The sequence below is a fragment of the Ailuropoda melanoleuca genome, chromosome 4, assembly GCF_002007445.2.
Source record: "Ailuropoda melanoleuca isolate Jingjing chromosome 4, ASM200744v2, whole genome shotgun sequence".
Classification (NCBI taxonomy): Eukaryota; Metazoa; Chordata; class Mammalia; order Carnivora; family Ursidae; genus Ailuropoda; species Ailuropoda melanoleuca.
Window position 1 is genome coordinate 23,656,112 of NC_048221.1, and position 27,253 is coordinate 23,683,364.

The following is a 27,253-nucleotide window of genomic DNA, read 5'->3' on the forward strand; positions in this document are numbered from 1 at the left end:
AACTTATTATATATTCTCTCACTGATTCCAATTAAGTAATAGGTGTAAACGTTAGTCTTTCCCCACCAAAAAGAAAAAAAAATCAGTGTGGGTTCAGCAAAGTAAGATGTACTAAAATTTACATAAATAAAAAAGGCATCTAAAATATCTTTAAGACCCACAGAATACATTGCTCAACCCTCCATAAGGAAAAAAAATTAATTAACTTTTCCTAGACTTGTTATTATTTTAGATGTATATATAAATTTGTATAATTATCTCTATGTTTCAGCTGGAAAATATAAAAAGAATCATCACCATTTAGTTTTCAGGCAATCAAACAGAAAATTCATCAGGCCAGGCTAAAAATGGCATGATACAACCAACAGTAAGTTAAATACCAGTACGTTAAAAGTTTACACTTCCTAATCTAAAAGCTTAAAAAAACAGTTTGTTCTCTTCCATATGCTCAAAAATTTCCCTGAAATGACAACACATGGATGATACCAATCCCCAACCTAAAGGGCTTATGTCAGTTACTCACCTTCTTCTGAAGCACATTGATTTTTCTTTCCTTCACTTCTAACATATCCTTCATGTCTCGAATCTCTCCAGCCAGTGTCCCCTTCTCTTCCGTGAGGTCCTGCAGCTGTTTTGTTTTTTTATTGAGAAAAGATTCTTTCTCCTCCAGTCGTAACCTCAGCGCATCTACCTGAAGTCAGGAAAAAGAAAGAAGGGGCAGTTTTACACAGCAGTCATCAGTAACCATCCATCACATCCTGGCAGGGAGTGGGGCATCAGTGTGCCTTTTCAGCACAGCATGGTCAAACCATTGCTCATGCTCATCCCAATGCCATGTGCTTTAACAGCCTGTATCTACTTTAAAGTCCTGTTGTGTATGTATCTGAACAGTGACACTTTTTTAAATATAAGGTATATATGAAACATAATGTGTCATGAAAAAGTAGTATGTCTCCCTGTTGCGAATCCATAAGCTGGAAAACAAGCACACTGATACTCCGTTGTGCAGGGAGGGCAGAACACTGCTCATGCTCTCCAGCATCCTCCAGGAGTATGGAGAACACAATGAGCCATGCCACGGACATCTGGAAGAACAAGACTGACAAGCAGAGAAACACTCCTGCATTAGAAAAATACAGGTTGCCAAGAGGAAGGAAATGCTATGAAAATGACCACTCTCCAGTGTTATGAAAGACTGCTTTCCAAATACTAAAGGAAAAAAAAGATACAAAAAAATCCTATTTCTACCTTAGCTCAAAAATTAGATTATTACAATTCCTGCTTTTCAAATGTCAGTAATAAAGTGAGGAAACATAAGCTTTATTTTTTATACTTAATATTCTGAAGACCATGTGCAAAAAAAAAAAAAGTTTACATGGGTGATGTGCGAGTTGGGAATAATGGAAGATTAATCCTCACCCTCCATACCAGAAATCTGATAGACAGTAGCTACATCAACAATCAAGAAGTAGTGAGGTAAGCATGTTACTTAGAGATATCAAAACAACCAGGCAAAAAGAGTTAAAACAGGTTGTATTGGGGAAGAAGAAATGGAATAGAGGTAATTAAGGGTCTGCTGCATCTCATCACAAATCTTGTTGAGCATTTTTCTATTATACTACCAACAAACATAATTTGGATGAAAACACACACACACACACACACGAAAAATTTTTTTTAAAAAGAGGCAGGAATACCATAGTAAGCCAAAATAAATAGATATGTAAATACTATCAGGACACAGACTCAAAAGGCAACTTGGAACGCTGGAAAGGACACTTTGGTTTTAGGCTGGATTCTGCTTCGATCTAGCTAAGAGAATCAGGACAAATAACTCCCCCAACAGCCTCCAGCCTCAGTTTCCCTATCCACAGAACAAAAAGGTTGGAACCCCCTAAGTGCCTGACATTTTACGATTTTAAAGACAAGAATCAGTCTTCGGTAGAATGCATCAGGGAAGGATGATGATTAGAAACAAAAAAGCTGTCAGAGTAGAAACTCCTTTTCTTACCCCTTTCCAAGAAAGGAGCACCAAAGTTGTGTTTCTAAAGGTCAAGGATGATGGAAGGTTGATGAGTAGAGAGTTTCTCTAGTTTCTGTCCCAGAGAAGAGGTCCCAGCAAGGAAAGGGGTGAAACAAGTGCTTGAAGCCCAGTTGGCAGAAGGACCCCAAGCACATTTGAGACAAGATGGACATGGTCACCCTGTAACCGCACAGGGTGAAAACAGCAGATTCCTTAAATATCTGATGGCTGTGCCTCTTCTTACATAAGGGCCATAGAAATCTAGGGGCTGGGAAGTGAAGGGGATACCCATGTCCTGGGGATTTTCTCTTGACAATGAAAATTCATGCCAGCTGCACTAAAGCTTAAGCATCCCAGATTCTCAAGTGGCCTTTGTTTAAAGTCATCTCCATCTACCAACCTAGAATAACATCAGTACTTCTCTTTGGGGGTTCATCCTATGTGGCAAAAAAAGAAATGTGATTTTTAGTTTATACATAAAGGATGGCACTCCAGATTATAGTAGTGGTTATAAGGAGCTACATTCGATTGCAGAGATTTCCCACCGGCTGACCAGGACTCAGTGTGAATTTGAAAAGAAATTGTGGGTCCCATTAGCCCTGCATTCTAGCTATCAAAGATGGATGGTCTATATCTGGACTACGGGAAACACTCAACATCCAAAACTGTGATATAAATAAATTACAATATGGGAGGTAGTAAGTGGTGCTGGAGAGAGTTTAGAAAAAAGAGACTTGATAAATTGATATGCTTAACATTTGTTAATAAATAATATGCTTAACATTTACTGTGCCTTCTTGCCATGTGTGATCTATTAGTGCCCTGTCACATCTTCCTGAGCCTAGAGGAGACAAAACCCTAGGTTTAAGAATGCTTCTCCAGGAGTCAAATAGAGAGCAAGGATGCCATGATCAACACACTGCTCGCAACACCCAAACTCTAGATGGTCTTCTGTTTGGGAGTTTATTTTCCATGCACCCAAATGCATTTATTAGCTTCAAAGGAATTTGAATCATGACCTTCAATCACTTCAGGCTACGCTTATGGCTTTGCAGTCTCCTAGAATCAAGACACAAGGTTTAAGGATTTTTTTTTTTAAATAAAACTTTGACCTGAACTGCATCCAATTCTCAACCAACATTAGCCCAGTTTGCAGTAAGCAAGTATGACATCATTTCTAAAATCAAATTTTAACTTCCAGATGGTGCAAAACCACAAGCAGGCACACAGGCCTCCTGATGTGCAAAAGTTTAAATACAGGGAAGATCAGGAAAGAAAGAATACAATTGATTAAAAATTAGAATTTATAGTTCCAAATGGAGTTCCCCTCACAAATATTCAGATTTCACTCAACAGTGTACATCATTTATAAAAGAATCAGAAAAGCCTTCAAGGTTAGATTATATTCCAACATCAGGTAGAGACATAAAAGTTAAAATGTTTGGGAATATGAAATACCTTTCTCTGCCTCTTCACTCAACACCAAATAATTTTAAGGGTCTTGACTCTCTCTCTTAAACTTTGGCAGTTGACTCAATAATAAAACTTGGCAAGGCAAAGAGCACCATCATTTCCCAGAAAAACAAAAGAAAATTAGAAGTGTATGATATAGTCAGCGCACAAAGACCCATAGGTTGAATTTCCAATTTTTACATATGATTTAACCGCATGGGAACTAGTCACCTAATGTTAAAACTAGGACAATCTTTTCATTTTAGGATTACTCATTCCCTTCTGATCCAGTTGTATGTGCATTTGTGTGTGTGTGTGTGTGTGTGTGTGTGTGTGTGTAAGAGCATGTAACATATGAAAATTAAACCTTTTATCTGACAGTATAAAACATGAAACATTTATCACTTCAGCTCCAGGTAATAACTTGAAAGAAAAGGTCCATGGCAATAAAATTGGCAAAAATTGCCAAAATCAGAGTTAAATATTATTAATCTTTATGTCACCACCCAGGAATTATAAGCAGTTCCAATGGTGAGGTATGTTTCTAGAAGTGCTATACATAAGCCTCCCAACCTTTCTGCTGGTATTTTACACAGGCTTCAGAAACAGTTTCAATGTTGTGAACAAACACTAAGTGCTACTTGATGTGCCATAAATAATTTTTAAAAATCAAACGGTTCATTTCAATCTTAAAATGACTACAGCAACACTTGAGGGGGAAAAAAAACCCTTGAGAGGGAAAAAGCGGCCACTTGAAAATTTTCACAGATTAAATACTACTTACTTGACAACACTTCAGGAATTGAATAAACACACTATCACAAAGAACAACTTTAAAAGAATATGAAACTGGAACACTCGCAGAACTCCCAATATAGTTTTATTTCACATTCAAAATTTCATTTGTTTGTTTTTCCTAATAGCCGACTTGGATTAAGGGTATATTTGAATTTGATTCAACTCGCAATCATTCAAATGGGGAGACAGTTTCAAGTTGAAAGTATGCATAATGTACACAGCCTCCAAAGTCACAAACACTAAAAATAACCTAAAATCGAAAACTTACTGTAGTGGTAACCACTAGTTCTCACTCATATCCAATTCTCCTTTCCTTCCTGAATCCAGGGAAGATCTCCCTTCCCAGCCCCTTGCAGGAAGATGGGGGTATGTGTTTTATTCATGGAATGTAAGTAGAAGTGACATATGCCACTTCCTGTCCATCCATCCCCACACTCTTTACCTTACTCAGAGATCTTGAAGGCTACATTTTCCAGATGGTGGAGCTACAAGATGGCAGAACCCCCATAAATCTGGATCCAAATGACCATGAGAAACAGGATCACTCCCTACCTTCTGCTGCTCTAATCCTCAACCCTCAACATGGGTTGGACTTATAGTATAATCTGTCAAACCACTAGGAAGTTATTATAATTTCCACTGGTTTTGCTAAGGAGTAAGCACCTTAAAACTAGAAAGGTTTGTTGGTCTAAGAGATTGCTATAAACCTAAAAGAAAAAGGGCCATTATTCCTCCCTTTACTGTAGGACCTCAAAATCTACTTTCCCCTATCCCTTTAACCCCAAATCCAAAGAAGGCGGGGTGGGGAATGACAGAAAGCCAAGGACAGAGCTAAACAGAGCAAGTAGCAGAATCTGGGGAGTGGACACTAGGGTCAAAGGTCAAGATCTTGGGAGGAGAGAGAAAGAGATCAGAGAGGAAGAATCCCCTAAAGCACGTTGGTTTGAACTTCCATTTGCAGAGACAAGTGGCCCAAGTGGACAACTCTGTTTTGCAAAAGTCTCTGCATTGCAAATATATATGTTCAAGCAATCGTGGTAATGGCCATGGACTTACCCACAGGTCTTCCAAATGTCAGGAACACAATAAGGTGTTAGAAGCAAAATGAGGATAATAACAATACCTCCTTCATCAAGTTATTTTGAGGATTAAATTAAATAACATGCAAAGCACTTAGCACAGTGCCTGGCACCTAGAAACACTCAATAAATCTTTGCTATTGTTATTATACTATTCTGCTTTCTACAACTACTAACCCAGTGATTTATATACTGTAGGAATGCAATAAAGGTTGCTAATCAGCAGCCCTCAAGAAAAGTGGAGACTCAGCAAATAAGATTTTGTGCTCTAACATGTAGCAGGGTGTTATATTGTCTGTCATTTACATTAAAATATTTCAGCATATACTCTATGATATGTGTGTGTATGTGTGGAGGGGTATAAAGGTAGGTGGGTGGATGGGTGTATTTCCCAACTGGAAATAAATTCTCCAGGGGTAGTTAATTAGCCTATGAAAGACTTTAATTAAAAGCTGACATGCCAGAGTCAGCTACCAAAAGTTCCAAGATATTCTTTATATTTGACGAACACCTGAAATTTGGTCAATTAACATAATTGATGTGAGGAGTGATTTTTCCTTGGTGATGTGAGTGGTGTTTGAGACGTGTGGATTGGCTAGAAATGCTACACAAGTACTCCTACTCTTCCAAGAGCAAGATTTAAGATGGTTTGTCCAATGGAGATATGATGCAAGCCACATCTGTAATTTTAAATTTCCTAGTAGCCATGTAAAAAAAGTAAAAATAAACAGGTAAAATTACTTTAATATATTTAATTTGACCCACTATATCCAAAACATTATTTGACCTGTAATCAATATGAAAAATATGAATGAGGTATTTCACATCCTGTCTTCTTCAAAATCCAACATTTATTTTACCCTTTCAGCATATCTCAATTAGGACTAGCCACAATTCAGGTGCTCAATAGCCACATATGGCTCAAGCTACCATATTGAACAGTGAAGGTCTATGACTAGTAAGCACAAAAATTTCAAACTTTAGATTTCAATATCCCCTGCATATAAATGCTTCAGGGAGGATTATGGCCCAACAGCAAACAAGGTTGGCTGAGCTCTACCCAGAAAATATCGTCGCATTGACCTAGCTAGTGTAAACCATTTGTGGCCTCAAAAGGATAGACAGCTGGAACTTGAAGGAGCACTCTGAGAGGCTGTGATGTACTACCAAAAGGCAAGGTCACGGGGTGGGAATCCTACAGCCCTCCTTTGTCTAACCATCAGAGGTTTTGATCTTTACCAAAGAGAACCACATGATTGCCAATGATCTAACTGGCTTCGTGATTCTATTAGCACGGTCTATCTGGGATCTTGTTGAAGAGAAGAATTCAGAATAATCATTGCTTTTTAAAAACTCTTTTTATACCAATCCTTAATTACAGCAAAAGTTGCCTTTCAGAAAAAATGTCCTTCAGCAGCTGCACCATCATATACCAGCTATATAGATAAGACTATGTCCATCTCTTACACTATGCTTGGTTGAGTTATGCCCTTCTACTCTTGGATTTCTGCAGCTATTTTTATTTCAGATTTTTCCTCTCCATAGGAGCTTTTTTTTTTAAATCTACAGTAACTAGAATTACACATTCATTTAACAAATATTAAGAATCGATTTTGTAGCATGCATTGTTCTAGGTCAGAGATACAACATTTTAACAAGGCCATCAGGTCTATGAGTTATTGAACCACATATTTGTGAAGTTGGGGGTACAGTAGAGCAAACAAGTATTATGTCAATATCATCAGTAACACAATTTTTAGAATAAGTGGGAAGTAATACAAATATAAAATCTAAAAGCCTATGTAAAATATTTATAAAAAACTGGAACGACAAAGGCTAATTTGTGGATATTTTTATTTATTGGTAAAAATGTATATGTGCATATACACAAAATAATAAAATTCATGATTTAGCAAATATCAGCTATTGTAAATCAAACCTGGACAGACACTTTGATATTCAGTAAAATGGTTTATTTAACCAATAACTGCTCTTTACTGTGCAATCTTGGAACACTAAATGGTCTTCATTGATCTTTAAATCCATTGTGCTTTATACCTGCTCCACTGCTTTCAAGATAATTTTGAATAAACCTGGGTCTTTAAAAAAAGGCTTGTAATACTAATAAGTATGAACAGATGATGTATATTCTCTTTTAAAAAAAATTTTTTTCTAACTTTGTCCATTAAAGAGGCTTAGAAAGGGTACCTGGATGGCTCAGTCAGTCGAGCATCTGCCTTTGGCTCAGGTCATGATCCTGGGGTCCCAGGATTGAGTCTCACATTGGGTACCCTGCTCAGCAGGGAGTCTGCTGCTTCCTCTGCCCCTCATCCCATGCATGTCTCTCTCTCTCTCTCTCTCTCACCCTGTCTCTCTCTCTCTCTCAAATAAATAGATAATCTTTAAAAAAGACAGGCTTAGAAAAAGTGTGAGCACCTACCCAAAATGTCCAGACTGTGGTCTTTAAAAACCATATCTCACTAAAAGAAATCAGTTTCATGGTAGAAATGCTTAATTTTAGATCTGTGGCAAGAAACATACAAGGTGAATATAGAATACTTTGTTGAACCAGAAAGTAAAATTATTAAAGGCCAAATAGTCTTTTTTATTGGCCATGCCTGGGACAGTTGGATGCTGTTGTATGAACAGACAGGGGGCAGGAATAGAGTTTGGGGAGAGGTAGGGAGCTACAGCAGTCAACCAGAGGAGAGACAGTAGCTGCCACACAAGGATGGAGGTGATAGAGAGGAAGACCATGGCTGTACTTGAGATATATTTTGAGATACAATTAGAGGCAGCTGGCAGAACTGAGGGTTTGTATGTATAGAGATGAAAGGAAGGAAGGAATCAAAAATAATTCCTGGCTGGAGTAACTCTTTAGATAATGCAATTATTGCCTGTGCAGGGAAAGACTAGGGAGAATCAGACTTGGGGGTAGGAAATCAAGAGTCTGAGATTACATTATGCATAGTATGAGATGCAAGGAAACATCCAAAGGTAAATGGTTATATAACTTGGAGGACCCTAAGACAATAGAACCTCAACTACAGTCTAACTTCTGTGTGGATAAGCAGTCCTGTAATTATATCTACATTCCTCCAAAAGACTAATTAGGATATCTACTGCCCACTTACAGATTAACTCCTACTTAGATGCAACTGTTTGAGACCAAGTTAATAAACACTTGTAAAAAGATGACATCAATACAGTTGAAAACCAAGAGATATCCCTTTCCTAAAAAGATTCCTGGTTTTTTATCTTTATTTTTAAGGTTTCTCTTCTCCACACAGTCATGAGTAGCAAGAGATTTGGTCATTTCTAAAATGCCCTTAAGTTCCTCAAGACGAATGTCAATGATGTATTTACTGTCCTGTTGATCACTGCAGTCAGTAGACTGATAATGACTGGGAAAAATAGGGCTATATGGTTCTGCTTCTGTGGGCTGGCTTTCCTTTAGCAACCAAAAGCTTATGCATTTGACCAAGGGAAAAACCTATATTATATTTTAAGGTATTTAGATAGCACTGAAAGAAACAATAATGGCTGTATTATAAAGTGCTTCATAATTTACAATATACTTTTCTCTTAAATTATAAGTCTGTTCCCTTATACAATTTCAACTCAAAAAATAAAATTCAGGGATATTTAGTATTGTATAACCACATGCTGTGCTTATAAAAGTTAAGTTACAATCACCAGCTTGTTAATAACACAGTTGAGATTTTCAGGTTGTAAAGATGCATTTTGTCTTACCTACCTGTCAAAAAATTTTACCCAAGACCCACATGCCACCTACTTGAAGAAAACAATGCTTGGTTAAGAGTGCTTCATATCACCCACATGGAAGAATTCATATTATATGTGGGTTAATAACCCAGCCAACTTTATAAAGCCTGTTTTCATACTTAAGTTTTTGGCTACTTCTTACACTAAAATTAGGTGGTTTTAAGTGACTAGTCCAAAGTTCAAAATTTAATGTTCAGTTCAGTTCCAGCAAATTTCTGAAAACACATGGGAATTGTAACTCATGTGTTAATACTTAAAGTTTTTGTTAATAAAACTTCCAACACTAACCTTACCTCATTGAACTTACCTCACTGGTTTTTATGCTCACTATAAAACTATAGCTGTCATAATATTTTTGAATTACTACAAAAGGAAGTAAGCCATTCCAAAGTCAATGTTATTTTGCAACATGATGATAGTTATAAATTCAAAATACTTAAAACCAATTTGCAAAGCTATCAATCTTAGTACCTCCTAACATTTAAAAACCCCATCTTCAAAATATTCACTACTATCAAAAAAACAAGTTAAGAAAACACCATGTATCATTCATATTGCAACTTCCCTTCAAGTAAGCACATTATATTTAAACAAGAAGATGCATTTTAACATAAAATTTTAAAATACTGGTTCTACTTAGATATATCATGAACTTTCTAAACTATCACTGAAGCCCAAAGAACTTGAATCACTGATAATTTAGTACCAAGATTAAGGAATAATTTTGTGATCTCAAGGTCAGTGCTTTTCAATAAATCCAAATAAATAATCTCCATCTAGGTATACTTGACTTGTTTGTCAATGACTGAGAAATTGGGAACTGTAGTCATTTTATTTAAAAATGAATTAAACCCATATTTTAAAGTCATGTCTCTCAAATCAAGACCCAGACTCCAGGAAGATGGGCACTTGTGTTGAAGGATACATGAGTTTCCTTGAAGAGTTGTTTTATGTTGTCTTTTCTTTTTGATGATTATCTCAAAAGTTAAAATGAACTTATTCTGGATCATGTAAACAACCCCTCATAAGCAAAAATTGTTAAGAGATTTCAATATCTGCCTTTGTGTTTGCATTTAAGATTCCTTTGGGGTAAAATGGAGAAAGCACAGAAGGACTTCTTATTTCTCTGATATGTTACCTTAAAATTTTTGCCATTGGACATCATGATGGCCATGTAAACAAGGGGTTCATCAGAACTACAGAAACAGCAATCAGTGAGGAAAGCAGGGTAACACACAGAACAGCACTATGCAGACCTCCTGAACTAGCACCTGAGCCATAATGGTTGGCATCATAGTCATATCAAGTATAAATTAATGTCCAGCAAATAATCCTTTTCCATATAAAGTTAATATCATTAGTTTAAATTTTATAGGCTTTGGCACTGTATTTTCATTTAGTGTGTAATTTTGATTTGGCTTCATAGTTCTGTAAGAGTTATAGACATGCCTAGTCTTATCTTTGTGCCTAATTAAGTAACATAAGTAATAATTATTACATTAAGCAATATTGAATGTCTATAACATTCTTTTCATTTTTTTCTTTTAAAAGGAATTTCTTTTTCTTCCCAAGTGTGAAACAACCTGCTCTAAGTAAACAGTATTTATTCTTTGAAAGCTTCCTGGGTGTTGTGTAAATATTAAATGGAGGAATAGAGGTGTGTTCCATGATCAAGCTAACTGGGGAAATGTGGCTAGCTGTCGTAATTTATGGTGGACATTAGCATACTATGTTTTGACATACCCTAACAAAGATCTTATGTAACTCACCTTTTCTGGCATCTGTTTAACCGCAAAACCTTTGTTTTTCTAAGAACATATAATAATATCCTTCAGAAATGTTTAGGAAAGATTATTCTCGAGTATCTTTGAGCCATCAAATTTTAAGGCATGGCATAGACATGAGATGTTTGAGTGTGGTGAAATGAGGACACACCACTGAATTAGATTCAGAAGGCCCTGGCTCAGAGTTAATTAAATATTTTTAAGATGTCACCTGTGCCTCACAGTGTGTTAGGTGATGCACCAGAGTGTCTTATGCATTTCTCAGGGCCACCTGGAAGGGAGGTATTGTTTACAAGTAAAAATACTGAAGCTCTGAGGGCTTGTAAGGCTAACTCAGTAGACTGCATTAAAGCCCTATCTTCTGGTTCAAGATTCACTCCACAAGTCTGCTTCCAGGTTCACTCATGGCTCTGCTGGCACCTGGAGGTGGGGCCTTTGGGGAAGTCACCTGCTTCTCAGGGACTCAGGTACCACCTCTATAAACCAACACAATTCTGTTCAAAGTCTAAAGTCATCACCTACCCCAAATTTTTATGATGCCTGAAAGTGAGTGATCCAGATACTAAAACAAATTTTAAAACTTTGGTAATTAAAAGAGTTTGGCATTGATGCAGAAGGAAAAAAAGGAAGTCCAAAATTGATTCATATACTTATGGAAACTTAAAGATTTATTTATTTATTTATTTGACACAGAGAGAGAGAGAAGAGCAGGGGGAGGGCAGAGGGAGAGAGAGAACCTCAAGCAGACTACACAGGGCTCGATCTCACAACCCTGAGATCATGACCTGAGCCAAAATCAAGAGTTGGATGCTCATCCGACTGAGACATCCAGATGCCCCATACTTATGGAAATTTAATATATGATAAAAGTGAGATTTAGAGTCAATAAAGAAAATATGGATTATTTAATTAATAATGACTGAAAACTGACTATCCACTTACAAAAATAATAAAGATAATGCCTTACCTAACTTCTAACCACAAAAATAAATTCCTAATAAAGAATTAGATGTAAAAAAATTAAACCATGAAAATTCTAGAAAAAAATATGGGGGCTCTTCTTTTTATTTCTGAAGTATATTAGTCCCCTCTGATCTGCAGGGATATGTTCCGAAACCTCCGGTTGATGCTTGAAACCACAGATAGTACCAAATTCTATATATACTGTTTTTTCCTATACATAGATACCTATGATAAAGTTTAATTTATAAACTAGGCTCAGTAAGAGACTAATAACAATGTCTGATGTTAAAATATAACAATTATAACAATATACTTAATAAAACTGATGTGACTGTGGTCTCTCTCCTCTCTCTCTCAAAATATTTTTTCTATCATACTCACCCCCTTCTGTTTGTGATGACATGAGTTGATAAAGTGCCTACGTGATGAGATGAAATGAGGTGAGTGACATAGGCATCGTGACATACCATTAAGCTCCTATTTACTTTCCGAAACCATGGAAATCAAAACTGCAGATAAGTGGGGGAGTACTCTATAGAAGTACTTTCTGAGCAATAGAAAAAGCTTAAATACCATAAAGGAAAAGACAGACAAATAAGATTAAATAAAAATGAAAATGTCTTCATGAAAAAAGACAAAAGGCAAACTGTAGGAAATATTTGCAAAAGCCAAATGTAAAATGCAATGTGGGTTCCAGTACAATACGTTTCCAATTGGTAACGACAGAAGGAATATGTGCTAATGTGTACATAGAATATTTCTGGAAGAACACATAGGCAAATAAGTAAGAGTTTATTAAATGTCTACTATATGCTCAGTTGCATAGGTGATTAAAAACAAGGATTAAATTAGTATTAGTCAGTTACACTTGTAAGCTAACCAGGGCATCTCACTGACTGCTCTGGGGAACTTAGAATAAGGTAAATCCAATCAGGCCCAGAGCTCCCAGAAAATCAACTGATCATCTGCCTTTCCAACTGACCTCTTCTCAGGGCAGAAATGCTGCAGTTAGAGAGACAGGCAAGGGCACAATCTTTCCTAGAAGAATTACTGTGGTGGTACATATTATAACTGCTATGACTCTTTATCTAATATATTATTAATACATTGTTCAAAGCCAAGTAAGAGTAATAGCTATACACAGAGCTTCTTAAGCTAGACTCATCAAATTCATATCTTAACCTATTAATTATATATAATACACATTTACATATAAATGATATATATTATAAAAACAAAATATACTATTTGCAGCCATATATTATATTACACAGTGGCAAATAATAACTCTATTCTCTATCCATTTCTAAAATGCTCTGAACATTGGAGCACATCCACAGAGACAGCACTCACTGAGAGACACCCCTGGTAACAAAGGAATTGGCTGATGCAATTTCCCTCCCATGCCCCTCAGCATTAGTACAGGTCCACTTCTGGGAACCAGCCCAGTGCAGACACTCACTACCTAGCTTGCTTACACCAAGCCCCACACTCCACACTCCAGTGGAACCACACCTAGTCACACGTGCCTCAGTCCCAGCACAGCAGGCCCCCTCCCCCCAGATCAGCCCAAACCCTTGCTCACACCAAATATCCCTATGGGAGAGCTCCAGCAGTGATGGCGACAGGTCTCATTTCACAAGCAGACCAGAGCACACCTAGTTAAAACATGCCATTCAGGCCAGTGTCCAAACACTGCCTGCAACAAGCAAAAAAGAGCCTCTGCAATGACTAAAGTACAAAGTGTCCAGGACAAAACAGCAGAGCACAGGCAGCACACATTGGAGATATTCCCAGAAGTGCCAGACCCTGGGGAACAAGGGACACCACATGGCAGGGCACTACAGGACCTCTTCTTCATAAGGCTATTACCCTCAAGAACAGGAGATGTAGCTGACTTTCCTAACACAAAGAAACAGGCACAGAGACTTAGACAAAATGAGAAGACAGGGAAATTTAACATAAATGAAAGAACAGGACAAGGTCATGGCCAGAGATCAAAACAAAACAGATATGTAACATGCGTGATAGAGAATTTATACGAACATTCATTGAACTTAAGAGTGGAAGAATAAGTGAGACACTTAACAAAGAGATAAGGAATAACATATCAGAGATAAAGGGCTCAATAAAAGAAATGAGAAACATGCCTGATAGAATGAATCCTGATGGAAGAAGCAGAGGAGTGAATTAGTGACCTAGCAGACAGAGTAATGGAAAGTACGCAAGCTTTACAAGAGGAAAAACAAAACAAAACAAAAAAACCAGAATTACGCAAAACGAGAATAGACTTAAGGAAATCAGTGACTCCATCAAACATAGTAACATTCATATTATAGGAGTCCCAGAGAAAAAGAGAGAGAAAAGAGGGAAGAAAATTTATTGAAGAAATAATAGCTGAAAACTCCCCTAATCTGGGGAAGGAAACAGATATTCAGATCTAGGAGGCAGAGAGAACTCCCATCAAAATCAACAAAAGCAGATCCACACCAAGACATTTGTAATTAAATTGGCAAAATATAGTGATAAAAGAAAAAGTTTTAAAAGCAGCTTGAAAAAAGCAGACAGTTACTTACAAAGGAAAACCCATAAAGCTAGCAGGGGATTTTTCAGCAGAAACTTTCCAAGACAGAAGGAAGTGGCATGATATATACAAAGTGCTGAATTGCTGAATGGGAAAAATCTGCAGCCAAGAATACTCTAGCCAGCAAAGCTAGAATAGAAGGAGAGATAAGAAAAGAAGGAGAGATAAAGAGTTTCTGAGACAAACAAAAACTAAAGTAGTTCATGACCACTAAACCAGCCCTGCAAGAAATATGAAAGGGGACTTTCTGAGTGGAAAGAAGAGACCAAAAGTGACAGAACCAGATGGCTTCATAGAAAAATTCTATCAAACACTTAAAGAAGAATTAATACCTATTCTTCTCAAACTATTCTCAAAAAATGGAAAATGAAGGAAAACTTCCAAATTCATGCTGTAAGGAGAGCATTACCCTGACACCAAAACCAAAGACACCACTGAAAAGGAGAACCACAGGCCAATGTCTCTGATGAACATAGATTTAAAAATCCTCAACAAAATACGCATAAACAGAATTCAACAATACGTTTTTTAAATTTATTTATTTTTTTAAAGTTCCATAACTTATTACTTGCATATAATACCCAGTGCACCATGCAATATGTGCCCTCCTTAATGTATTGTTGAATTCTCATGGGATAGGCTGGTGATGAGAACTCAACAATACATTAAAAAAATCATTCACCATGATCAAGTGGGATTTATTCCTGGGTGGCAACAGTGGTTCAATATTCACAAATCAATCAACATGATGTACCACATCAATAAGAGAAAGGATAAGAACCATATTATCATTTCAGTAGACTCACAATAAGCATTTGACAAAGTTAATATCCACTTCTAATAAAACCCTCATCAAAGTAGGCTTAGAGGGAACACACCTCAACATAATCAAGGTCATATATGAAAAACCCACATCTAGCATCATCCTTAATGGAGAAAAACTGAGAGCTTTTCCCTTAAGGTCAGGAACAAGACAGGGATATCCGCTCTCACCACTTTTATTCAACATAGTACTACAAGTCCTAGCCACAGCAATTAGAAAACAAAAAGAAATAAAAGGAATCCAAATCAGTAAGGAAGAAGTAAAATTTTCACTATTTGCATATGACATGATACTATAAATAAAAAAACCCGAGACTTCACCAAAAAATTGCTAGAGCTGATAAAGGAATTCAGTAAAGTCGCAGGACACAATATCAATGTACAGAAATCTGTTGCATTTCTATACACAAATAATGAAGCAGCAGAAAGGGAAATTAAGGAACCAATCCCATTTCCAATTGCACCAAAAATAATAAGATACCTAGCAATAAAACTAACCAAAGAGGTAAAGGACATGTGCTCTGAAAACTATAAAACAATTTCTTAAAGAAATTGAAGACAACACAAAGAGATGGAAAGACATTCTACACTCATGGATTTAAAGAACAAATATTGTTAAAATGTCTATACTACCCAAAGTAGTCTATACATTTAATGCAATCCCTATTAAAATATCAACAGTATATTTCATAGAACTAGAAAAAAAATCCTAAAATTTGTATGGAACCACAGAAGATCCTGAATAGTCAAAGCAATTATGAAAAAAGAAAAGCAAAGCTGGAAGGTTCACAATTCTGGACTTCAAGTTATATTACAAAGCTATAGTAATCAAAATAGTATAATACTGGCACAAAAATGGACACATAGATCAACAGAACAGAATAGAAAACCCAGAAATGAACCTGCAACTATATGGTCAATTAATCTTTTACAAAGCAAGAAAGAATATTCAATGGGCAAAGAACAGTCTCTTCAACAAATGGTACTGGGAAAATTGGACATCAACATGCAAAAAAAGAAACTGGACCACTTTATTACACCATACACAAAAATAAATCCAAACTGAATTAAAGACCTAAATGTGAGATCTGAAACCATGAAAATCCTGGAATAAAATACAGGCAGTAATCTCTCTAATATCAGTCATAGCAACTTCTTCCTAGATATGTCTCCTGAGACAAGGGAAACAAAAGCAAAAGTAAACAATTGGGACTACATCAAAATAAAAAGCTTCTACATAGCAAAGGAAATAATCAGCAAGACTAAAAGGCAACCTATGTAATGAAAGAAGATATTTGTAAATGACAGATCCAATAAAGTGTTAGTATATAAAATATACAAAGAAACTTAAAAAGTCAATACCCAAGGGGCGCCTGGGTGGCGCAGTCCTTAAGCGTCTGCCTTCGGCTCAGGGCGTGACCCCAGCGTTCTNAGTATATAAAATATACAAAGAAACTTAAAAAGTCAATACCCAAGGGGCGCCTGGGTGGCGCAGTCCTTAAGCATCTGCCTTCGGCTCAGGGCGTGACCCCAGCGTTCTTGGATCGAGCCCTACATCAGGCTCCTCCGCTGGGAGCCTGCTTCTTCCTCTCCCACTCCCCCTGCTTGTGTTCCCTCTCTCGCTGGCTGTCTCTGTCAAATAAATAAATAGATAATCTTTAAAAAAAAACTCAATACCCAAAAAAAACATGCAATCTAATTAAAAATGGGCAGAAGATATGAACAGATATTTCCCCAAAGAAGACATCCAGGTGGTCAACAAATACATGACAAGATGCAAATCAAATCTACAATGAGATATCACAATCACACTTGTCCGAATGGCTAAAATCAACAAGAAATAAATCAACAAGAAACAACAGGTGTTGGCAAGCTTATGGAGAAAAAGGAACACTTGTGAACTGTTGGTGGGATGCAAACTGGTGCAGCCACTGTGGAAAACAGTGTGGAGTTTCCTCAAAAAGTTAAAACTAGAACTACCCTACAATCCAGTAATGGCACTACTGGACCCAAAGAACGCAAAAACACTAATTCAAAGGGATACATGCACCCCTATGTTTATAGCAGCATTATTTACAATAGCCAAGATATGTAGCAGCCCAAGTGTTTACTCATAGATGAGTGGATAAAGAAGGTGTGGTACATACACGTACACACACACACACACACACACACACACACAGAGGAATATTATTCAGCCATAAAAGAGAATGAAATCTTGCCATTTGAAACAACATGGATGGAGCTAGAGTATATTATGCTAAATAAGTCAGTCAGAGAAAGGCAATTGCCATATGATTTCACTCATACATGGAATTTAAGAAAAAAAAAGAATAAAGGGGGAAAAAGAGACAAATTAAGAAACAGACTCCAATTAAAGAGAACAAACTGATGGTTACCATACGGCAAGGGGTGGGGAGATGGGTTAAATAGGTGATGGGGATTAAGGTAATGAGCACTGGGTAATGTATGAAATTGTTGAATCACTATATTGTACACCTGAAACTAATATAACACTGTCTGTTAGCTAACTGGAATTAAAAAACAAACAAACAAACAAATAAATTGCCCTGAACACAATGTCATCAACAAGAAAATTCTGCAAAATGCCTACACTATTTCCTCAATATATTCTTATGTTCCAATGTTTCAAATTCAGCCAAATATTTACTACTGAAATAGTTTTCACAGATTTGCTTTTCAAAATAATGAAAATACTTCCATCCTAAGATATTCAGAAACATGTTTTACATACACAAATAACTGAAGGAAAAGAAGATTCACTACTACAGCTCCATTGTAACACACCCTCTAAAGTGTGTATTGAATTTAGGAACACATTTTCACTTTTAAGCCAAGTTGAAGCTTTACATCATTGACTTTTAGGAAGAGCATAAATGATTCTGAAATGGGTGGTAACACCAAGTGCTGCACAAATTTACTTTGGCCAGAGCAAGAAACTGTTTTTCTGTTGGGACTTGTTACGGACTCTTCCAATTTATAAGCATTTTGTTACTAAGGAACATGGAGCTGGAAATAAACACAGCTCCAGGAGTGAAGAAGACAATTGATCAATCATTATAAAAGCCAATTAAGCTAGAAACAAGAACTGCCATGACATTTAAAAAATTCAAGTCACGCTAAATACATTCATTGCTCATTTTTTTCCATAAAGAGAAACAAACAGCCATCCCTTTCTGTGTTCACCATCATTGCTCCTGAAAATATTTACCATGATCACAGCATTATTACAGCGGGAAACATTTTGGTATGGAAAATCTGTTTCATCCTGCAAATTTTCTATGTGTGTATGTGTGTGTGCATGCACACGTGAGCATGTGCTGTATGCATGTAAATCAAATTACCATGTGAGCAACAAGTCAACAATATTCCATTGTATTATTCTTGCAGCAGTGCTTTCTTTGTTTAGAGTCCTAGAATCTTGAGAGAAATCAAAAGTGACCTGCTCAAAGAGTAATAATCGGTGATTAGAAGCTCCCACCATTTTCACATCTGTAAAATGAGGAGGTTGAACTCACTGATCCAGTTCCAATTCTGACATTCTGTGATTTTATGATTCTATTTTGTTAGTTCATATTCTGTAATACTGGAATTTATCAGACCATCCACAAACTAAGGGACTGTTATTTCTGAGTAGGTTGATATCCTATAAGCAAACCCGGTCACTAGGTATTTACCCATTTAAAGAGTATGCATTTTCAGTGCAAGCTAAGCGGGAATACAGACAGCACTTTGCATCACATTTGGTCTTGCAAACAAAGTGTCTTGAATAGAAATAACTAAAAATCATAGTCCCACCTTTCACAATTACCAATTTTTTGGGGTGTGGGGGTGGAGGGATGTGCTGACAGCATCAAATCTAGCCAAAACACAAGAAATACCCAGAAATGAGAGAGATAATCTAAAAGGAAGTACTGTCTGAGCCAGAGGGGGAAATATATGTCTAGAAACTACAACCTTCTGATGATGGAGAAACCAAATGCACCAAGCAAGCTTGCCACTCTACTGCATCTCAAATACAAGTAAGTTTATACAAAAGACAAGATGACTAAGGATGTGCCAGGACAAACATATTACCAGACTCCTTCACATCCATATCCAGGCAGAATTTGTCTTTTAGAAGCTATCAACATTAACCAGCTTATCCTGATTTCTTCTGTAGATTAGGAAGTTGAACACAAAGGAGGGCATTTCTTCCCTCCTAAGTTTCTTCACATCAGGCATTGTAGGGAAGCATATAAAGGACCAGAGGCATGCACAAATACCCCCACCCTATCCCAAAGCATTCCCTACAAGAAATACATGCCTCGCTGGATAAAATAATATGTTTGTGTCCCATTTCCTTGGTCTCTTATGGAACTCTTTCAATAAGACTGCCATGCATCTTAGAAAATCTCCTCTGTTCATCATCTCAAGGTTCTGTTCGTTCACTTCACATGCCCACTCCAGGCAACTAGAAGTAGCTTTATAGAGCCTGGTGTTAAGAAGGACCCTTAGGGGGGTACCTGGGTGGCGCAGCGGTTAAGCGTCTGCCTTCGGCTCAGGGCGTGATCCCGGCGTTATGGGATCGAGCCCCACATCAGGCTCCTCCCCTATGAGCCTGCTTCTTCCTCTCCCACTCCCCCTGCTTGTGTTCCCTCTCTCGCTGGCTGTCTCTNCTGTCGAAAAAAAAAAAAAAATCTTTAAAAAAAAAAAAAAAAAAAAAGAAGGACCCTTAGGCCAGAGCCAGACTTGGTAAGAAGATTGGCAGCACGAAGAGGTGACGAGTTGTTAGGTACAGAAGTTTGGGGAACAATGGGTAGGACTATAGAGTCTCTCTGCATCTAGAACACTCAACCCTGAATCTTCACCCTTACATACATGGTTGATCCCCTGTTCTTAGAGTAGGATTTTCTTGTGCATCCTCTGATCTTGAAAAACCTACTTCATATCTGTAGTGAGTTAAATGATGCCTCCCCCCAAAAAATATGTCCCTGTTACAGAATTTGTGAATGCGACTGTATTGGGGGGGAAAGAAGATCTTTCTAGAGGTAATTAGGGATTTATAGATGAGATCATCCTGGAGTATCTGGATGGGCCTTAAATCCAATGATAAGGACCCTTACGAGAGACACATGGAGCAGAAACACAGATAGAAGAGGAAAAGAAACCACACAAAGATGGAGGAGAGGTTGCAATTATACAGTCTGAGTCAAGAAACGCCTGGAGCCATCAGAAGTTGGAATAGACAAGGGAAGATTCTCCCGTAGAGCCATGGAGGGAGTGCAGCCTTGCCAACACCTTGATTTTGGATAACTGGTTTCCAGAACTGTCAGACAATAATTTTCTGTTGTTTTAAGCCACGAAGGTTGCAGTGATTTATTATGGCATCCCTAGAAAACTAATGCAGTATCCTCTTTCATTCATCCACTCACTACCAACAACCAATGTTCATTATTTTTTAGGGTAATCCAAAGATAAATACTACCCTTGCTCTCCAGAGGCCTATGTTCTAGAGGAGTGGCATATAAACCGACAACCATGACAGAGAAGTGCAGAACTCTCCCAAACAAGTGCTGAAAGTAAGGGCGCCTGGGTGGCACAGCGGTTAAGCGTCTGCCTTCGGCTCAGGGCATGATCCCGGCGTACTGGGATCGAGCCCCACATCAGGCTCTTCCCTATGAGCCTGCTTCTTCCTCTCCCACTCCCCCGGCTTGTGTTCCCTCTCTCACTGGCTGTCTCTATCTCTCTCGAATAAATAAATAAAATCTTTAAAAAAAAAAAAGTGTTCTCAGAGGATGTAACATCTGACCTGAGTCTGGGAGAATAAGTTCACAGGGAAGAAAGGGCTGCACACGATGCCCATGGGATGGGCCAGCAGGACAGAGAGGAAGTCACCAGAGAATGGAGCCATGAAGTGAGATGACAGATCCTAAAAACTGTGTATACCACATTAATGAGCTTGGCATGTTTTCCTGTAGGAAAGACAGGAAATCTGTGGAAAATGCCTTTCCTAAACACGTAAAAGATATATGAAGGTTTCTTTTCCTACCTTGGTTGCACTCAAGAATTCAAAGTTCAAATTCATTCCCAATATAAACACAGCCTTTCTGTTCCAGATCCTAGATTGCCATCCCACCTTGCTAGTGACATTTGTAGGAACTTTTCTTCCCCTCAAAACTCTTTGCTATGTGTAATCCTAGCATTCCCCAAAGAATTTCTAGAGCAAACCAGTTCTACAAGTACTCTTGTTTGGGGGGAAAAGGACTGGAAGTGGGGTAGGGGCAAATGTTCCACGGTAAAAAAAATATATATATATGGGAAATGCTCTTCCAAGAATTTACAAAATGCTCTGAGAAGTCCACTTTAACTTTGGTTCATCAGCATTACTCAAGCTTATTTACCTCTAATGCCCTCTTTCTTATAACATCCTATTAATATCCAAGGGAACATACTGTGGAAAATGCTACACTAGAATAATGTTATTTTTTAAATGTAAGTTTAATATTATATTCTACGCTCAGCAGGTTCTCAATATACATTGTTAGTTAAGCTCACAGTCCGAATGTTTTCCCCTTTCCTACCCAGAACTCAACACCTTTATCAGAAAACATGGGCCTGAACAAATGCCCTCTGGACCACTCAGCAAGCACGGACCAAGCACCCATCTCCAGAACACAGTGGTAGGCCCTGGAAACATAACATGTAGAAGATGGTGTCTGTGCCCTCAGAAGTTTGACACAGCCACACATTATGCAATATGATTTAATTCTGCACCTGACAAAATAACCACACAATAAAAGTGGGTTAGAGTAACCCCAGTGGAAGGAGATCTTTCATCTTGATTGCTAACAATTCTAAGTATTGTTTGCACAAAGGGGCTAAATAGCCTATAAAATTTACCATTTTCAAATACCGAATTTTGTCAGACTCATAAGAATCCCCACAAACTTGAAAAAAGGCATTTTCTGAAATATCTCCCTTCAGAAGACCAGGGCTAGGGTTTACACCCATGCCATTTTCTATATATCCCCTGTCATCATTAGTTACTTTCATTAGCATTACCTAGTTGCAATATATTTATGCTTGCACCATGGTACAATAAAAGCTGTTAAAATAATCTCTTGGTTATTTCATGACTACACATGCTATAAAAATTATAAGGAAGATGGAATTACAAGGAAAGGAGCCTAAAAACTCACTCTCTTACCTCTGACAATAGTTCTCAACATAGTAATTTTGGAGTAAATCAAATTGGGGGGGGGGAAGAAAGCTTCTTCTGTTTTTCTCTTCTTGGTACAGTTCTGAATGCAAAGTTATTTTCCAGACAGAGATGAATGGAATTCTGCTCATTCTAATCTCTATAAAAATTTTAAAAATAAAGATCCATTTCATTGGATAGGATGATGTCTGCTCATGAAAAGCAGCCGTTTTCTGACATGTTTGGAGATGAGTGAGCAGGCCCTGCACTTTTGGAGCTGTGGGCATGTGGGCCTCTAGACTGCACCTCCATAATCCTTTCAGACCTCAGGAAAACAGATCCTGCCAGAGTGCTTTCTGTCGCCAATGAAGACAAGAGCGCTTACGAGTTAGACAATAACAACAATATTGTAACCAAAAAAAGAGAGACTATTTTCCTTCAGAGAAATCATGTTATTCATATATATGCCTTCACTATTCCTACAAGTTTTTGAGGGGCTAAATTCTAGTTCCTCTTTAAAACAACAACATTGTGATAGTAACAAAACCTACTGCTATTTATTGAATTGCCAGAAGTACTACATGCCAGCCTAAGGGTATGATGATGAGGTGGAAAGCATCATTCCTCCCCTGTTTTCTGAGAAGGGAAGTGAGCCACAGGCAAGGGAAGGACTCAGCCCATGATCCCAGATCCACTCGAAGTCAGAACTGAGGCTCATCTGTCCATCAGAATAGCCCGAACACTGGGAGACATGGAGCATATAATGACAGACAAACAGGATCCAAGAACTCAGCTTTCTGCCTCCCAAATCAGGGTCCAGAGAAGCTATTATAATTTTAGTGTCCCAGTAATGTAGGGGAGGAGGTAATTCATTAGAGAAGAAAATGCACTAGGTTGGAAATACTCTACCCAGCAGGAGGAAATTGGGTTGCTCTGCGCCTCAGAAGACAGAATCAAGATGTTTGTGTTCAGACCTGCTGAGCTGAGGAAAGTAGGCTATACATGCCTCAGCCCAGGAGCATCACATCTTCCCCTCATCCTCTGCAACCTGTATTAGTATTGGAAGCATAAAAATGGATTTTGATTTGGCTTCTTTTCAGAATAAAGTGTAAATCCTGTAAAACGAGGCACTTTCAATAACAATTGTTAACAGATCCTTGTTACCTGGATGTTCTTACACTCATATTTTATTCAAATGTTCACTGGCTAACCTTTCCCTCCCTTAACTTCACTTACACAGCACAATAAACACTGGGGCTGCAAATTAAATGCCAAGCAGGTCAGGCCAGTAACACTCAAGAGTAAGAAGTTAAGGTGGGGACTGGGCAAACTGGGGAGCACACATCTCATCCTAAGGGGCAGCCAGCCACTGCCTCAGTGCCCACCCAGGGTCATTGAGAGGACACCATGACTCTGCTGAGAGCTTTACCTTACTCAACAGAAACTAGAAATCTACATTATTACCTGACATGGCATGATTTTTTTCATTTCTAGCAACTTTTTTTATTCTCCAAAGGGGGGAAAAAACACAAAACAAAGGACAATGGGTGAGCCCAGAAAACTAAGTCGGATTGGATTCACCTTGTGGGTTTCCAGCTTGTAAAACTTTGCTAAACGTAACAGTTAAAGAATGAGGAATAAGTTAAGATCATTTCATTGTTAAGCGGAAACAGCTTAATGGAGTTATGTTTTCCAAAGAAAAGGTTTACTCTGAATTTACAATGAGACAAAGAAGAAATATGTAATTCTATGTTCTTTCTATTGATATTTTGATATTCTAACCTTCTAAAATGTTCAGGGGGAAAGTTAGATTGAATTTCTTCTAATGAACCTATTAATACTGTTAAAAACCTATGTATTATTCACTAAATTGGTACATTAATACTATTTTCAAACATTAATTTCACAACTTTTTTGGTCAATATTGACCAAGTTCCAGGTTTTTTGTTGAGTTTTAAAGAAACAATGAAATGAGATAGTCCTATCTTTTTCACTGGGCTGAACCTAGCAAGAAAGACAATTAAATAGCAATCCCAAAGTTTGGCTACCACTTATGATAAGGAAGGTAGACAGTACTATGGGAACACCTAAATTAATCTAGGATAAATTAGGGAGAGCTGCCTGGAGGAGGATATTGAAGCTGAGACTGAAGGGATAAAGGTCAGTGAAAGGAAGGAAGTCATTTGAGATGGAAAAGACTTCAAATCTAGAAGCAGAAAATAATGTTACTGGTTGGAGAACCCAAAAAAAGCTTGATGTGCCCACAGAGTTCAACTGACGGGGTTGATTGGGGGGCAGTAGAGAGATGAGAAAAGTGAACAGAGTCATGCTGTGGATTTGGGGTTTTATCCTGATGAAAATGGAAATGGCATAATGATATATGCCATTAAGAAGGAGCCCTCACACATATTGCATGGTGCACTGGGTGTTATATGCAAGTAATGAATGATGGAACATTGCATCAAAAACTGGAGATGTACTGTATGGTGACTAATATAACAAAATAAAAAAATAAAATAAAATCCATTCCCAAAGCAAAAATAAATAAATAAATAAATAAATAAATAAATTCAGTGAGATGGAAAAAAAAAAAAAAAGAAGGAGCCCTCAGCAAAGATATACCAGCACCAAAGTATCACGTGTGCACAGACAAACCCTTCCCTCCTCTAAAGAGGATGAATTCTCACTTGCTGGGTCAGCTCTCAGGCTCTCCTTTATTGTACAAAATTCAAACAATGAACCAAGATAAAGGCTCTCAACCAGGACAACCTTGCCTTCCAGGGGACATTTGATAACGTCTGGAGACATTTTTGGGTGCAAGGGCATGATACCTAGTAGGTGGAACTCTCCAGCCCAAAATGTCAATAGTTCCAAGGCTGAGAAACTCTGAAATAAGCTACCAAATAAATAAATAAATAAATAAATAAATAAATAAATAAATAAAAGAAGTCAATCTATATACATTTTCTTAACAGGGCAGGAGGAAAGAGGGTGAGAGGTTCCAAAAAGCTGCATGACTTTGACATCAAAAGAAGTTCGCAGGGATTTTTAAAAAGTGAGAAGATACAGAATAGCTGAGTGTTAAAGAAGGCACCTGAGATAAAAAGAAAGAATGGTTGATAGGAAGCTCTGCTGTCTACTAGCCTGGTGTTGACTCACTGCAGGAAACCAATTTTTTAGATGTATGAATTAATGAATGAACAAAAAGATGAATGAGTGAATTGGATCATTTAAAAGAGTCACAAGAATTGAGAATTGAGACTATGTTTGTCATTGTGACTCTGATATGACAGTAGAACCCATGTCAAGATCTTAGCTGTTTGTTCCAGGAAATCTTTGCCTTATAAGGCTATAAACCAATAAATTGACTATTAGCTTCAGGAAATTCCCATAGATCATTTTATTGGGGACAATAATCTACTCACTTGGTCAAATGATTTATTTATCAACCACAATTATTTATCATGATTCTCTTCAAGACCCTCACTTTGCTGCATTGATCAACCTTAATTTATTAAATCCCAAATTTTGGCCAATTCCAATTAGTTCTGCCTAAAAGGCCCATCTTAAACCACTTGAGCCCGAACCTCAAAGCCCTATAAATATTTCATTGCTAATTTCCCTTCTGAGAAACTGCAAAGGCTTTGTCAAGGTGGTGTGCTCCCTCACTAAAATAAGTTGCAATAAATTTAGCTGGTGATATTTTGGGGAATTCAACAGAATGGAACTACTTTTTAATTACTTTAGTTATTGGGCTATGTATCTTAGAATATGACAGGCCTGGATCACATGAGATCCTAGATATTTTTTGAGTTGTATTATACGACCTGTCTGAAACGCTGACCCAAACTTAAGTATCCAGCTGCACCATATCTTAAAACATCCCCCATAGAACTTCATCAGTTTATTTTAAAATATTCAGAGTACCTACTGTTTTCCAGATTTTGGGAATATCAGTGAACAAAATTGCTGTCAGTCTAGTAGGAGGAGGGAAAATGACAGGAGAAAGACAATAAATGGTTAAACAGCAAATAATTAAAATTATAGAATGCTAGAAAATTATATAAAGCAGGGGTGCCTGGGTGGCACAGCGGTTAAGCGTCTGCCTTCGGCTCAGGGCATGATCCTGGCATTCTGGGATCGAGTCCCACATCAGGCTCCTCCGCTATGAGCCTGCTTCTTCCTCTCCCACTCCCCCTGCTTGTGGTTCCCTCTCTCACTGGCTGTCTCTATCTCTGTCAAATAAATAAATAAAATCTTTTAAAAAAAAAAAAAGAAAATTATATAGAGCAGGGCAAGGGGAATCCTGCAGTTGGAGGGGGCTGCATTTTAAAAAGGGTAGGCCTCACTGAGAAGGTGGAGGATGCAAAGAGAGTTGGCAATGTGGCAAGCCAGAGGAAAAAGAGTTCTAGGTAGAGGAAACCCGTATAAAACACCATGGGTGGGCACATGCCTGGCATGTTGGAAGAGCAGTGAGGAGGCCAGCGTGGCTGGAATTGGGTGAATGAAGGGACAAAGGCTAGGAGACAAAGTCATAAGGCAATGGGAATGGGGTAGGGCAACAGTAAAGAGAGATCACATAGGCCTGGATGTCACTGTGAGAACTTTGGGTGAAATAAGGAGCCCCTGGAGAGTTCTGAGCTGAAGAGAGACAGGACTGGACTTACATGTTAACAGGCTCACTGTGGGGAGGCAATGGGAGAGGCAGAGAGCAGCTAAGAGGCATCGCAACAATCCAGAAGAGAGATGATAGTGACAATG

General features: G+C 37.8%; 1 protein-coding gene across 1 annotated transcript in view; it reads right to left on the bottom strand.

Annotated features, from left to right (window-relative positions):
- ERC2 (ELKS/RAB6-interacting/CAST family member 2) overlaps positions 1 to 27,253 on the bottom strand; it is a 919,611-nt gene that overhangs the window by 548,390 nt on the left and 343,968 nt on the right. Inside the window, exon 7 of the mRNA XM_034658488.1 lies at positions 524 to 691. Coding sequence (XP_034514379.1) covers positions 524 to 691 — 168 coding nt within the window. The remainder of the gene's footprint in view (positions 1 to 523; positions 692 to 27,253) is intronic.